This window comes from Pseudophryne corroboree, chromosome 1, assembly GCF_028390025.1.
Source record: "Pseudophryne corroboree isolate aPseCor3 chromosome 1, aPseCor3.hap2, whole genome shotgun sequence".
NCBI classification, from domain to species: domain Eukaryota; kingdom Metazoa; phylum Chordata; class Amphibia; order Anura; family Myobatrachidae; genus Pseudophryne; species Pseudophryne corroboree.
The window spans coordinates 59,482,598-59,499,178 of record NC_086444.1 but is presented as its reverse complement, the minus strand read 5'-3'; the positions used below and the strand labels follow the sequence as shown (position 1 = coordinate 59,499,178).

The window sequence follows — 16,581 nt, the reverse complement described above, 5'->3', positions numbered from 1 at the left end:
GAACCTGTGCCCTGCAAGTGGGGGTTAGGATTGTGGATATTCTCCTTGTGTCTATATTTCTATCTCTGACCAAGGAGTTTATTCCCACACCCGTTGGTAACCCTTTGGGGTTTTTTCTGTTGCCCTTTCAGGTGCTCCACATGTTAAATCACTACACATCGCTTCATTGTCCGCTCTATTCCATCTGAGCATTCATGACACTAGGGAGACACCCAATTCCTGAGCCTTTGGGCTTCTCCGTTCACTTTGTGTTTATTAGTTATTCCATCACCTCCTGTGTATGTTATGTTATACTGTCTGTGAGTTCGTTTGCTTCGCTTCCCGCTCTGTTCATACACCGGTATACTCCTATTAGCACTGGTGTGCGTAACATTGACCTTGTCCTTTAAATATTGGTATATTTTATTAAATTGTTATTTTGTATTACTTGTGTCAGCTGTGCTTTTAGTAGCGCCACCCGATTTATTTGTTGATGGAGAAACCAAAATCCAGACTAAAGTGGATCTAGGAGGGAGTATGAGGAGTATTAGCTCTATTTATTACTGTGACTGGTGTGATGTTCTACTCTGCAATCACTCTTAACCAGATTAGGTAGAAGCATTGACTAAATTACTTAATATTAGGCCGCAGTGACGCAGTCATCAGCTATTATCTAATACACATCAGCCCAGGTCTTATGGATATTTATATACTAACATGCTCCGAGAGGGCAACAGGAAAAATACTCAGTGTTGCTGCATCGTAAACTGCAACTATCCCGAAAAACGGAGACATGGTAGAAACGTGGAAGCAAATACTGTACATGCTAGCCAATCATACACTGCCGATGAAGAGAATAAAAATAGCATCGGTCCATGTTGGGACTGAAACATCGATGTATAATTGTATCAAGGCATTTTCTGAATAAGAACAATTCAAATCTGGTAAGGCCACCCCTTTTTTTTCCATAGATAGATAGATAGATAGATAGATAGATAGATAGATAGACAGACAGACAGACAGACAGACTTACTTTCACACCAAATATATCAAGATGATCAAACACACAATGACAAAATTAAATCATGGCACATAAAGGTCTTTATATATTTTTTTATTTAAATATAAGATGGCAATAATGTACACAAGTCTCTCAGCTGAGGTATAAAAAGGGATTTTAAATAAACTGCAATATCTATAAACGCCAATCAGAAATTCAAGAGACATCATCGGTTTATTACACCAATATTAATAATAAAAATATGCGCTCCGAACACCAGCTGGCTGCTTCCTGATATTTAAAACATAGGATCAATTAATAATAATAATAAAAATAATAATAATAATAATATTGCTTTACATTTAAAAAGTCAGACATTCAGCAGACAAAATAAAGACGTTTTCCTTTCAATAATAATATAGATCTGTACATCAAAAATAGAATTCTAGGAAGGCATCGGATTGTTGCTATAGACAAAAACAAAAGTCCTATATAAATGTGCATACGTCTTCATTGTAAGGTCAGACCAAGGAATTGCGGTTGTTTGTTTTTGATTGTTTTATTTTAAACGGTGATTGTACCTAGGAGAGAGAACAGAGAGAACATTATAAGATTACAGTCTCTGGGTTACTGAACACAAAATCATTACGTAGGATTTAGATGTAAGATTGGTGAAGCTCTTCTTTAATAATAACAATTTAACAAGCACAATATATTGGTGTAATATGTTCAGGGGTCACGCCCTTCATGATTATAAATCACGTTTGAAACTGCATTAGAATGACACGGTGTGAAAATACAGCACTGTTTGCAACTGTGCACAGCAGTAGTTAGCAAAGCAAAAACCTGAAAGTAACTTTGCATCTGCAACAAACCATGCTGCAATGCAAAGGGGAGCAAATACATGTATTTATTGTTTTTGCATGCAGGGTAAATACTGGCTGCTTTTGCATGTAGCCCACACATAATGGTCAGCTTTATTTTTACACTGCAATTTATATTTCAGTTTGAACAGGCCCCTCTCAAATATAAATCTCTCTGCAACATTTTACATCTGCCCCACCTGCAGTGCAACATGGTTGAGATGTCAACTTTCAGGATCCCAGCAGTCGGAATGCCGACACCCATTAGAATGCTGACGTTAGATACCCGACAGGGTCAGGAGACCAATAGCGGAATCCGGACAGCAAGCATCCTGACTGTATAGCGGGCAGGTTAAGGCCATGGGAGGGGGGGGATCGGCTGTTAGTGTTCCCCCTAGGAATTTTTGAGGGCAGGGCGCTGGTCTGTGGGGGCACTTGAGCACGCGTCTCGGCGGGCGGTGGCGTCACTACAGGGGGCATGGGCGGCATCACTAAAGGGGGCGTGGGCGGCTGGTGGCGTCACTAAAGGGGGCTTCCCCCAAGCGCTCTCCTGCAGTGTGAATGGATGCTGTGCGCATGCGCACGGCATCTATACACGCTGGGAGAGCAGGAAGCGGGCAGGCTGTTTAGCAGGGCGCCGCAGAAAGGGCAGGGCGGGTTTTGCCTTAATAAAATCGGGCAGGGCGCGGCGCCCTGCTAAAACAGCCTAGAGTGAACACTAGGCTATGGTTAGGCACCAACGGGGGGGAGGTTAAGTTTAGGCACTAAGGGGGGAGAGTTAGGGTTAGGCTGCGGGGAAGGGGTGGGGGTTAGGTTTAGGCACCCCCGGGGGGAGATGCCTAAATCTACACAGTTACTTGCTCTTTGCTCACAACTTAGAATCAGCCTGATATCTGCTCTTAAGAGTTCTCGGGGCTCCAAATCAAGGTCAAAAACAGCTGACAATACTACAGATACAGTACAATGCACCTTTTTCTATAGTTCAGAATGCACCAATTGGACACTTTCCTAATCCCTCCCAGCAAACGCCCCAGTGTAATGGGGCGGTTGCCATCGATCCTGCGGTGCCGTGGCCCTAACATGACGCCGCTACACTCCTCTATCTTGGTAATGTATAAGTGGACGGCTCGCTGTCAGGATCAGTGAGGCGCTCAGGAAAGAGGGAGGCACTGTGTAATAAGTACCATCGTAGCGGCAACAGAATGGGGAGTGTCCACAGCACATGCATATCCGAGTATGCAAGTATCTCCTTAGAATTTATAGTAATGACAGAACTGTACACAGGGAAGATGCTCACCCAAGACGGAGAGTTATGTTCCGATAGCGATTTCTGTGTTATTAGCGGTATCGGCAGCACGCGCCAGGATATCGGCCATTAGAGCCTCTTCTAGTTTCTTTCGGACATGATGTACTCTCTCTTCTTGTTTTCTATAACATACAAAATAAAGTTATAAGAGATTGCCCACATTGGTCGAGTGTGGTTTGTCTTGACAGAATCAATCATATAGGTTAGTAAAAGACAAAGAAAAATCCATGTTTTTGTACGTGAAATTTAATCTTCAGTTTACAAGTAGGAGCGGATAGAACTGGCACTGAGAGATGAGGGTGCTCACAGCAGCACATTGTATTTCAGGAAATTAGTGTGGGAGACGGTAACTGGTTTACTTTATGATTGCTAGTAAAGACACGTTCTAATGTGACTGGGGTAGTAATAATGCCACAGCAAGCATGGGGGAAGATGTATTAATCCTGTTGAAGTGATAAAGCAGTGATAAGTGAATTGCGATAACCAGCCAATAATTCCGAGTTTGAAAAATGACAGTTAGGAGCTGATTGGCTGGTGCATTTTCACTTATCACTGCTTTATCACTTCTCCAGGCTTAATACATCTGCCCCATTGTGTTGCGATATCTCAGTGTTCATTTAACGTCTGTGCTACAGACTTCAGTAAGTTAACCGGTTAATATATCTCTCAGGCATATGGAGACTTTGCCCACAGGCTGAGACAGGTCTTCACATCACAGTGCTGTTTGAGAGCAATTGCACATTCGTAACCAACTAACCATTCTGAGACCAGACCACTGCCCGTCAGCACTTATAGCGAGATATCACCTAGCAGTCAGTGCTAGGTGATTGCTCTGTAGAACCTACACTGTGTACACCACACAAAGGGGCAGATGTATTAACCTGGAGAAGGCATAAGGAAGTGATAAACCAGTGATATGTGCAAGATGATAAAGGCAGCAGCCAATCAGATTCTAACTGTTAATTTACATATTGGAGCTGATTGGCTGGTGCCTTTATCACCTTGCACATCTCACTGGTTTATCACTTCCTTATGCCTTCTCCAGGTTAATACATCTGCCCCAAAGTTTTAATGAGTCGCCCGCTGTTGACTTGCATCAGTCTCCTACTTTCCTGAACTACTGTGTACTGACCTGGTTGCTACCTGACCCTGCTTTGCTTAAATCCTCACCAGCTATATACCCAATGCTGTGTGGCGAACCTTGGATTATGTTTTGTATAGTTGTCGGTGACAGTCATAATGTGAGGAAGGGGGTAGACTCAAGCATAATGCCACAGACTGAGTTACCGTGCAAGGAGCAAGTAGTCATGTGATGCTCTTATCAAACTAATACAGAGAGACTGATGTCACATCAGCCTGTATATTAAATTAAATTCATATAGCCAACTTGATAGAAGATTTGGTGGACTTCATTATGTTTAAACACTCCAGTTATTGCATACTTGTTCTTCTGCTTGGTAACACACAGCCCCCACTTTTTACTTAGATAAATAATATTTGCAATAGAATAAGCGGTATGTAAAATAGCCAAATAAGTAACATGTTCAGCATAATATACAACAATAATTAGACACCAGACTGTGTCCTGGGCGCTTATAAGATAAGTGATATAAGAAAAAAGATATAAAATATATACAATACGTTCCTCATAAAGATGGATGACCTCAGAATTAATTCACTCCTTATGTGAATATTATGATCTCGTCCAATAGAATTGAGTCGAGGTTATCCGTACATGTGAAACAAAAAAATAACACGCAATGTGTGATATTGCTAATAGTCCAGAAATGAGACAGTTATAAAACAGATGAAATGAACGGTGATCCACAATTGTCTCGCGTACCCCACTCACACTGAGCAATGTATAGATGTGCCCATAAAGGTATCTTTCAACGCAATGATGTTAGCAGCATCCAAGTGACTAAACATAAGGTGTGATGAATTAGTCATACATAGGCGTACCAAAGACTCACACAAGGGATGTCGAGTACATTCCTCAAAAGGTATCTTTAAGCTTTCTATTTTTCACAAAAAATGAGGCGTACCCCAACTCACACTTGAACTTGCAGTTCTATTCCTATCAAGGTTTCTTTATCCTTGAGTGGTGTTGTCAGCAAACTCCAATGTTCTGGTTTGATGGCTCGCAAGTATGCAGAGAAAAAGAATAACAGCAGACAGTGTGTAGTATTGTTTTAAGAAGAAATGTGCACAAATAATGAGGCACTGGTGATTAGTGGGAAACTGATAATTATTGCATATCCCACTCACATCAAAAAATAGATGGTGAGGTGCCCATACAGATATTATTTATATGGGGACTCTCCCAAACCATGGGTGAGAGGTTTTGATCCAGAAGAGATTAATACACAAGCGTACCCGAACTCACACAAGATGTATGACAGACGTTCCTCTAACGGTATCTTTCACACCTTAACCCTCAAATGTGGGCGTACCCAGACTCACGTTGAAGTGGCATGGAGGAATCCTATCAGGGTATCTTTGCGGGCTCGAGTGATTTATTCTGTCTATTCTGTCTTGAACAACTTCACCAGTCAGTGTGTGATGGCAGGAAGGATCTTATAAAGTCTATTGATCACACTTAATGATGTGTGATAGTCCCAAAAAAATCCCAAATGCAAATGGTGCTTTATAAAAACAATTACTTCTTTAATCCATTCCAACAGCACAAAAAATTGAAGTTAAAAATTTTATATATAATACATAAAAAATATGAAAAAATAATTTCCTATTTAAAAAAATATTTTCGTTGGCCTTTTAAAAGAAATTGAAGAATAGGAATCTTGCTACTCACAGTCCAGATAATGTCGACGCGTTTCGGTCGTGTGACCTTTGTCAAGACCTTTGTCAAGATGTCTTGACAAAGGTCACACGACCGAAACGCGTCGACATTATCTGGACTGTGAGTAGCAAGATTCCTATTCTTCAATTTCTTTTAAAAGGCCAACGAAAATATTTTTTTAAATAGGAAATTATTTTTTCATATTTTTTATGTATTATATATAAAATTTTTAACTTCAATTTTTTGTGCTGTTGGAATGGATTAAAGAAGTAATTGTTTTTATAAAGCACCATTTGCATTTGGGATTTTTTTGGGACTATCACACATCATTAAGTGTGATCAATAGACTTTATAAGATCCTTCCTGCCATCACACACTGACTGGTGAAGTTGTTCAAGACAGAATAGACAGAATAAATCACTCGAGCCCGCAAAGATACCCTGATAGGATTCCTCCATGCCACTTCAACGTGAGTCTGGGTACGCCCACATTTGAGGGTTAAGGTGTGAAAGATACCGTTAGAGGAACGTCTGTCATACATCTTGTGTGAGTTCGGGTACGCTTGTGTATTAATCTCTTCTGGATCAAAACCTCTCACCCATGGTTTGGGAGAGTCCCCATATAAATAATATCTGTATGGGCACCTCACCATCTATTTTTTGATGTGAGTGGGATATGCAATAATTATCAGTTTCCCACTAATCACCAGTGCCTCATTATTTGTGCACATTTCTTCTTAAAACAATACTACACACTGTCTGCTGTTATTCTTTTTCTCTGCATACTTGCGAGCCATCAAACCAGAACATTGGAGTTTGCTGACAACACCACTCAAGGATAAAGAAACCTTGATAGGAATAGAACTGCAAGTTCAAGTGTGAGTTGGGGTACGCCTCATTTTTTGTGAAAAATAGAAAGCTTAAAGATACCTTTTGAGGAATGTACTCGACATCCCTTGTGTGAGTCTTTGGTACGCCTATGTATGACTAATTCATCACACCTTATGTTTAGTCACTTGGATGCTGCTAACATCATTGCGTTGAAAGATACCTTTATGGGCACATCTATACATTGCTCAGTGTGAGTGGGGTACGCGAGACAATTGTGGATCACCGTTCATTTCATCTGTTTTATAACTGTCTCATTTCTGGACTATTAGCAATATCACACATTGCGTGTTATTTTTTTGTTTCACATGTACGGATAACCTCGACTCAATTCTATTGGACGAGATCATAATATTCACATAAGGAGTGAATTAATTCTGAGGTCATCCATCTTTATGAGGAACGTATTGTATATATTTTATATCTTTTTTCTTATATCACTTATCTTATAAGCGCCCAGGACACAGTCTGGTGTCTAATTATTGTTGTATATCTGTGTTCTATAAATGTGGTGACATTTATTTTGACACCAGAAGTGTACAGGCGGCTTTGCGCCAAGGAAATTTGTTTCACTGTTCTTATACTTTGATGTTCAGCATAATGGCTACAAGGAATAATATGCAAGAGGCCTGATCAGAACATTGGTTTTAATCCGGAGGACCAGACAGACAGTTCACAGGCCACAAAGATAGAGATCAGTCACTCGCAGAGGATGCTGTGACTTTGGGGACACGTCTAGATTCTTGGCAGCACAAGAGACAGGAAACAGCATCTTCAAGAGAGATTGGTAGCGCTGCCCATTAATGTATTGATGAAATGATCTGCCCGCATGCCCGGCGTTTACACAAACTGCTGCGCTTACACTGTCCTGGGTGAACCGGGGGTAAAGCACTACCCTTATAAAATTGTGATACAGAATCAGATCAGCACAATGGCCCTCATTCCGAGTTGTTCGCTCGCAAGCTGCTTTTAGCAGCTTTGCACATGCTAAGCCGCCGCCTACTGGGAGTGAATCTTAGCTTAGCAAAATTGCGAACGAAAGATTCTCAAAATTGCGAATAGACACTTCTTAGCAGTTTCTGAGTAACTCCACACTTACTCTGCCACTGCGATCAGTTCAGTCAGTTTCGTTCCTGGTTTGACGTCACAAACACACCCAGCGTTCACCCAGACACTCCTCCGTTTCTCCAGCCACTCCCGCGTTTTTCCCAGAAACGCCAGCTTTTTTCCCACACTCCCATAAAACGGCCAGTTTCCGCCCAGAAACACCCACTTCCTGTCAATCACACTCCGATCACCAGAACGAAGAAAAAACCTCGTATGCCGTGAGTAAAATACCAAACTTCTTAGCAAATTACTTGGCGCAGCCGCAGTGCGAACATTGCGCATGCCCAGTTTGCGGAAAATCGCTGCGAGTTTGCGGAATGATGGCCAATATGTGGGACTATGGGGGAGATGTACTAAGCAGTGAAAAGAGCGGAGAAGTGAGCCAGTGGAGATGTTGCACATGGCAACCAATCAGCAGTGAAGTAACACTTATTATTTGCATACTATAAAATTATACAGAGCAGCCATGGGCAACTTCTCCACTCTTATCACTGCTTTATACATCTCCCCCTATATTACATAGTGTGTATCTGCAGGATTATTGGGACTATAGCTACATGCAATGTTGTACATTTACAGGATTGCCAAAACATTCTGAAATTAAACAATTCTCATGTAGATCGATCTGAATAATTATATAACAAAAATATGAGGCAAAAACGTTCTTTAAGGTACTTTTATAGGTGCAATTTGGTTGGATGTGAGGATTTAAGCTAGGTACACACTATACAATTATCTGGCTGGTTGGAATGAAAATCTGGTAATGGATGAGAACAAATGACAATAGACCATTTGCTCCCAAACACTGGAAAACGGACAAAACCTGTCGTTCATACAAATTGGTTAAAACACAAATTTAACCAACTTGGATGAACAACTGTTTTTGTCCATTTTGCCGTTTTTGGGAGCAAATGGTGGACTGCCATTTGCTCTCATCCATTACCAAATTTTCAGTCCAACCATCTAAATCTGGCAGATTATCTGCCAGATAATTGTATAGTGTGTACCTAGGCTTACAAAGTAGTGCAGGAATCTGTACAGTAATAACCATGGATCTGCTGTAATTGCATAAATTCTATATTACTCTTAACTGAATTGCCCGTTCAGACGCTTTATACTTCCAAACGGTTGTAGACAAACAATTTGGGGACTATGGGGCTAATTCAGTAAGGACTGCAAATTCTGCTAATTAGCAGAATTTGCAATCATTTTGTTAACATGCTGGGGCCGCTCATCGCAGGGCAAGGCCGCCCAGCATGCTAACCAACGCCTCCCCCCCCTTCAACAAGCAGAAATTGCGAACGCATCACAATTTCTGCTTGTTAGCAGAAATTAAGGATGCCTCTTGCTGCCGCAGGAGGCCCACCGCCATGTTTCTTATCGCGGTGGCTGCGTGTGACGTCATGCAGCCGCCGCAAACACTCCCCTGCCACGCCCCACCTCCCCTCATTTGCCAGCCTCCGCAACGCTTCGTCTCCGCCCTGGAAACGGAGCGTTGCCGCCCTGCAACCGCCCCTGCCTGATTGACAGGCAGAGGCGATCGTATTTTCTGCGATGCAACCTGAATCAGCCCCTATGTGTCAAACCTTAAAGAGAGATAAAGTGGAGGTTTCCCATAGCAACCTGTTTTTCTCATTTTGTACAGCTGTGATATATAAATGATAGCTAAGGTGTGATACTTCTTCCCCTAAGTCTGAAAAAATAAGAATTTACTCACCGGTAATTCTATTTCTCGTAGTCCGTAGTGGATGCTGGGTACTCCGTAAGGACCATGGGGAATAGACGGGCTCCGCAGGAGACTGGGCACTCTTTAAAGAAAGATTAGGTACTACATCTGGTGTGCACTGGCTCCTCCCTTTACGCCCCTCCTCCAGACCCCAGTTAGGGAAACTGTGCCCGGAAGAGCTGACATTACTAGGAAAGGATTTGGAATCCAGGGTAAGACTCATACCAGCCACACCAATCACACCGTACAACTCGTGATAACTATACCCAGTTAACAGTATGAACAACAACTGAGCCTCATTAAACAGATGGCTCAGAACAATAACCCTATAGTTAAGCAATAACTATATACAAGTATTGCAGAAAGTCCGCACTTGGGACGGGCTCCCAGCATCCACTACGGACTACGAGAAATAGAATTACCGGTGAGTAAATTCTTATTTTCTCTGACGTCCTAGTGGATGCTGGGTACTCCGTAAGGACCATGGGGATTATACCAAAGCTCCCAAACGGGCGGGAGAGTGCGGATGACTCTGCAGCACCGAATGAGCAAACTCAAGGTCCTCCTCAGCCAGGGTATCAAACTTGTAGAATTTTGCAAACGTGTTTGATCCCGACCAGGTAGCAGCTCGGCAAAGTTGTAAAGCCGAGACCCCTCGGGCAGCCGCCCAAGAAGAGCCCACCTTCCTCGTGGAATGGGCTTTTACTGATTTAGGATGCGGCAGTCCAGCCGCAGAATGTGCAAGTTGAATCGTGCTACAGATCCAGCGAGCAATAGTCTGCTTAGAAGCAGGAGCACCCAGCTTGTTGGGTGCATGCAGGATAAACAGCGAGTCAGTTTTTCTGACTCTAGCCATCCTGGAAACATAGATTTTCAGGGCCCGGACTACGTCCAGCAACTTGGAAGCCTCCAAGTCCCGAGTAGCCGCAGGCACCACAATAGGTTGGTTCAAATGAAACGCTGATACCACCTTAGGGAGAAATTGGGGACGAGTCCTCAATTCTGCCCTGTCCATATGGAAGATCAGATAGGGGCTTTTACATGACAAAGCCGCCAATTCTGACACACGCCTAGCCGAAGCCAAGGCCAAAAGCATGACCACTTTCCACGTGAGATATTTCAACTCCACGGTCTGAAGTGGCTCAAACCAATGTGATTTTAGGAAATCCAACACAACGTTGAGATCCCAAGGTGCCACTGGAGGCACAAAAGGGGGCTGAATATGCAGCACTCCCTTAACAAACGTCTGAACTTCAGGCAGTGAAGCCAGTTCTTTTTGAAAGAAAATAGACAGGGCCAAAATCTGGACTTTTATGGATCCCAATTTTAGGCCCATAGTGACTCCTGACTGTAGGAAGTGCAGAAATCGACCCAGCTGAAATTCCTCTGTTGGGGCCTTCATAGCCTCACACCAAGCAACATATTTTCGCCATATGCGGTGATAATGTTTTGCTGTCACATCCTTCCTAGCTTTTATCAGCGTAGGAATGACTTCAACCGGAATGCCCTTTTCCATCAGGATCCGGCGTTCAACCGCCATGCCGTCAAACGCAGCCGCGGTAAGTCTTGGAACAGACAGGGCCCCTGCTGTAGCAGGTCCTGTCGGAGCGGCAGAGGCCAAGGGTCCTCTGAGATAATTTCTTGTAGTTCCGGGTACCAAGTTCTTCTTGGCCAATCCGGAACGATGAGTATAGTTCTTACTCCTCTCTTTCTTATTATCCTCAGTACCTTTGGTTTGAGAGGAAGAGGAGGGAACACATAAACCGACTGGTACACCCACGGTGTCACTAGAGCGTCCACAGCTATCGCCTGAGGGTCCCTTGACCTGGCGCAATATCTTTTTAGCTTTTTGTTGAGGCGGGACGCCATCATGTCCACCTGTGGCCTTTCCCAACGATTTACAATCAGCTGGAAGACTTCTGGATGAAGTCCCCACTCTCCCAGGTGGAGGTCGTGCCTGCTGAGGAAGTCTGCTTCCCAGTTGTCCACTCCCGGAATGAACACTGCTGACAGTGCTATCACGTGATTCTCCGCCCATCGGAAAATCCTTGTGGCTTCTGCCATTGCCATCCTGCTTCTTGTGCCGCCCTGTCGGTTTACATGGGCGACCGCCGTGATGTTGTCTGACTGAATCAGCACCGGCTGGTTTTGAAGCAGGGGTTCTGCTTGACTCAGGGCATTGTAAATGGCCCTTAGTTCCAGAATATTTATGTGTAGGGAAGTCTCCTGACTCGACCATTGTCCTTGGAAGTTTCTTCCCTGAGTGACTGCCCCCCAACCTCGGAGGCTTGCATCCGTGGTCACCAGGACCCAGTCCTGTATGCCGAATCTGCGGCCCTCGAGAAGATGAGCACGCTGCAGCCACCACAGCAGAGACACCCTGGCCCTCGGGGACAGGGTGATCAGCCGATGCATCTGAAGATGCGATCCGGACCACTTGTCCAACAGATCCCACTGAAAGATCCTTGCATGGAACCTGCCGAAGGGAATTGCTTCGTAAGAAGCTACCATCTTTCCCAGGACTCGCGTGCAGTGATGCACCGACACCTGTTTTGGTTTCAGGAGGTCTCTGACCAGAGATGACAACTCCTTGGCCTTCTCCTCCGGGAGAAACACCTTCTTCTGTTCTGTGTCCAGAATCATACCCAAGAACAGCAGACGCGTCGTAGGAACCAGCTGCGACTTTGGGATATTCAGAATCCAGCCGTGCTGTTGCAGCACTTCCTGAGATAGTGCTACTCCGACCAACAACTGCTCCATGGACCTCGCCTTTAGAAGGAGATTGTCCAAGTACGGGACAATTCTAACTCCCTTCTTTCGAAGGAGTATCATCATTTCGGCCATTACCTTGGTAAATACCCTCGGTGCCATGGACAGACCAAACGGCAACGTCTGGAATTGGTAATGGCAGTCCTGTACCACAAATCGGAGGTACTCCTGGTGAGGTGGGTAAATGGGGACATGTAGGTAAGCATCCTTGATGTCCAGTGATACCATATAATCCCCCTCTTCCAGGCTTGCAATAACCGCCCTGAGCGATTCCATTTTGAACTTGAACTTCCTTATATAAGTGTTCAAGGATTTAAAATTTAGAATGGGTCTCACCGAACCGTCTGGTTTCGGTACCACAAACATTGTGGAATAGTAACCCCGTCCCTGTTGAAGGAGGGGAACTTTGATTATCACCTGCTGGAGGTACAGCTTGTGAATTGCCGCCAGTACTACCTCCCTGTCTTTGGGAGTAGCTGGCAAGGCTGATTTGAGGTAACAAAGAGGGGAAAACGTCTCGAACTCCAGCTTGTATCCCTGAGATACCACTTGTAGAACCCAGAGATCCACCTGTGAGCGAACCCCCTGGTCGCTGAAGTTCCGGAGACGGGCCCCCACTGCACCTGGCTCCACCTGTGGAGCCCCAGCATCATGCGGTGGACTTAGTGGAAGCAGGGGAGGATTTTTGTTCCTGGGAACTGGCTGTCTGGTGCAGCTTTTTCCCTCTACCCCTGCCTCTGGGCAGAAAGGACGCGCCTCTAACCCGCTTGCCTTTCTGAGGCCGAAAGGACTGTACTTGATAATACGGTGCTTTCTTAGGCTGTGAGGGAACCGAACTGTTGCTGTGGATACGAGGTCCGAGAGACCGTCCCCAAACAATTTATCACCCTTATAAGGCAAAACCTCCATGTGCCTTTAAGAATCAGCATCACCTGTCCACTGCCGAGTCCATAATACTCTCCTGGCAGAAATGGACATTGCATTAATTCCCTCTGTGCATCCCTCATATATAAGACTACGTCTTTAATATGCTCTATGGTTAGCAAAATAGTGTTCCTGTCAAGGGTATCAATGTTATCAGACAGGGAATCAGACCATGCTGCTGCAGCACTACACATCCATGCTGAAGCAATAGCAGGTCTCAGTATAGTACCTGAGTGTGTATACACAGACTTCAGGATAGCCTCCTGCTTTCTATCTGCAGGCTCCTTTAAGGCGGCCGTATCCTGAGACGGCAGTGCCACCTTTTTTGATAAGCGTGTGAGCGCCTTGTCCACCCTAGGGGATGTCTCCCAGCGTAACCTATCCGTTGGCGGGAAAGGGTACGCCATTAGTATCCGCTTAGAAATCACTAGTTTCTTATCTGGGGAACCCCACGCTTCTTCACACAATTCATTTAACTCATCAGATGGGGGAAAAGTCACTGGCTGCTTTTTCTCCCCAAACATAATACCCTTTTTTGTGGTAACCGGGTTAATGTCAGAAATGTGCAACACATTTTTCATTGCCGTAATCATGCATCGGATGGCCCTTCTGGATTGTACATTTGTCTCATCCTCGTCGACACTGGAGTCAGACTCCGTGTCGACATCTGTGTCTGCCATCTGAGGTAGCGGGCGTTTTTGAGCCCCTGATGGCCTCTGAGATGCCTGGGCAGGCGCGGGCTGAGATGCCGGCTGTCCCAAAGCTGCGTCATCGAACCTTTTATGCAAGGAGTTGACACTGTCGGTTAATACCTTCCACATATCCATCCACTCTGGTGTCGGCCCCGCAGGGGGCGACATCACACTTATCGGCACCTGCTCCGCCTCCACGTAAGCGTCCTCATCAAACATGTCGACACAGCCGTACCGACACACCGCACACACACACAGGGAATGCTCTGACTGAGGACAGGACCCCACAAAGTCCTTTGGAGAGACAGAGAGAGAGTATGCCAGCACACACCAGAGCGCTATATAACAGAGGGATTTACACTATACACAAAGTGAATTTTCCCCCAATAGCTGCTTATATCACAATTTGCGCCTAAATTTATGTGCCCCCCCTCTCTTTTTTACCCTTTCTGTAGTGTATACTGCAGGGGAGAGCCTGGGGAGCGTCCTTCCAGCGGAGCTGTGAAGAGAAAATGGCGCTGGCTGTGCTGAGGAAGATAGCCCCGCCCCTTCAGCGGGAACGGACGATCGAGGTCGGGCCCTGTGTTCGATTCCTCTGGAGCTAATGGTGTCCAGTAGCCTTAGAAGCACAAGCTAGCTGCAAGCAGGTAGGTTTGCTTCTCTCCCCTAAGTCCCACGTAGCAGTGAGTCTGTTGCCAGCAGATCTCACTGAAAATAAAAAACCTAACAAATACTTTCTTTATAGTGAACTCAGGAGAGCCCACTAAGTGCATCCAGCTCTGGCCGGGCACAGATTCTAACTGGGGTCTGCAGGAGGGGCGTAGAGGGAGGAGCCAGTGCACACCAGATGTAGTACCTAATCTTTCTTTAAAGAGTGCCCAGTCTCCTGCGGAGCCAGTCTATTCCCCATGGTCCTTACGGAGTACCCAGCATCCACTAGGACGTCAGAGAAACAACATTTGAAAAAATTTTTACTGCAAAGGATAACCTTATTTCTTTACTGCGCAGGAAGATTGTGCGCCAGATTGCCGGTTGATCCACAAGTGTACATAAGAATACACGTAAATAATAAGAATTTACTCACCGGTAATTCTATTTCTCGTAGTCCGTAGTGGATGCTGGGAACTCCGTAAGGACCATGGGGAATAGCGGGCTCCGAAGGAGGCTGGGCACTCTAGAAAGATCTTAGACTACCTGGTGTGCACTGGCTCCTCCCACTATGACCCTCCTCCAAGCCTCAGTTAGGTACTGTGCCCGGACGAGCGTACACAATAAGGAAGGATTTTGAATCCCGGGTAAGACTCATACCAGCCACACCAATCACACCGTACAACTCGTGATATGAAACACAGTTAACAGTATGAAACAATAGAGCCTCTCAACAGATGGCTCAACAATAACCCGATTTAGTTAACAATAACTATGTACAAGTATTGCAGATAAACCGCACTTGGGATGGGCGCCCAGCATCCACTACGGACTACGAGAAATAGAATTACCGGTGAGTAAATTCTTATTTTCTCTAACGTCCTAGTGGATGCTGGGAACTCCATAAGGACCATGGGGATTATACCAAAGCTCCCAAACGGGCGGGAGAGTGCGGATGACTCTGCAGCACTGAATGAGAGAACTCCAGGTCCTCCTCAGCCAGGGTATCAAATTTGTAGAATTTTGCAAACGTGTTTGCCCCTGACCAAGTAGCTGCTCGGCAAAGTTGTAAAGCCGAGACCTCTCGGGCAGCCGCCCAAGATGAGCCCACCTTCCTTGTGGAATGGGCATTGACAGATTTTGGCTGTGGCAGGCCTGCCACAGTATGTGCAAGCTGAATTGTACTACAAATCCAACGAGCAATAGTCTGCTTAGAAGCAGGAGCACCCAGCTTGTTAGGTGCATATAGGATAAACAGCGAGTCAGATTTTCTGACTCTAGCCGTTCTGGAAACATATTTTCAGTGCCCTGACAACGTCTAGCAACTTGGAGTCCTCCAAGTCCCTAGTAGCCTAGGCACCACAATAGGCTGGTTCAGGTGAAACGCTGACACCACCTTTGGGAGAAACTGGGGACGAGTCCTCAATTCTGCCCTATCCATATGGAAAATCAAATAAGGGCTTTTACAAGACAAAGCCGCCAACTTTGATACTCGCCTGGCAGAAGCCAAGGCCAATAACATAACCACCTTCCACGTGAGATATTTCAGATCCACGGTTTTTAGTGGTTCAAACCAATGTGATTTTAAGAAACTCAACACCACGTTGAGATCCCAAGGTGCCACAGGAGGCACAAACGGGGGCTGACTCTGCAGCACTCCTTTTATAAATGTCTGAACTTCAGGTACTGAAGCTAGTTCTTTTTGAAAGAAAATCGACAGAGCCGAGATCTGTACCTTAATGGAACCCAATTTAAGGCCCATAGTCACTCCTGCTTGCAGGAAATGCAGAAATCGACCTAGTTGAAATTCCTCTGTTGGGGCCCTTTCGGCCTCACACCATGCAACATATTTTCGCCATATGCGGTGATAATGAGTTGCT

At 45.0% G+C, this 16,581-nt stretch overlaps 1 protein-coding gene across 1 annotated transcript in view; it reads right to left on the bottom strand.

The window, feature by feature from the left end:
* Positions 1-1,077: 1,077 nt before the first annotated feature.
* MBD2 (methyl-CpG binding domain protein 2) overlaps positions 1,078-16,581 on the bottom strand; it is a 112,544-nt gene continuing 97,040 nt past the window's right edge. The window contains exons 6-7 of the mRNA XM_063960039.1: positions 3,140-3,270; positions 1,078-1,560 (exon numbers count right to left, since the gene is read on the bottom strand). Of these exons, the coding sequence (XP_063816109.1) occupies positions 3,153-3,270 (118 nt within the window). The 3' untranslated portion in view covers positions 1,078-1,560; positions 3,140-3,152. The remainder of the gene's footprint in view (positions 1,561-3,139; positions 3,271-16,581) is intronic.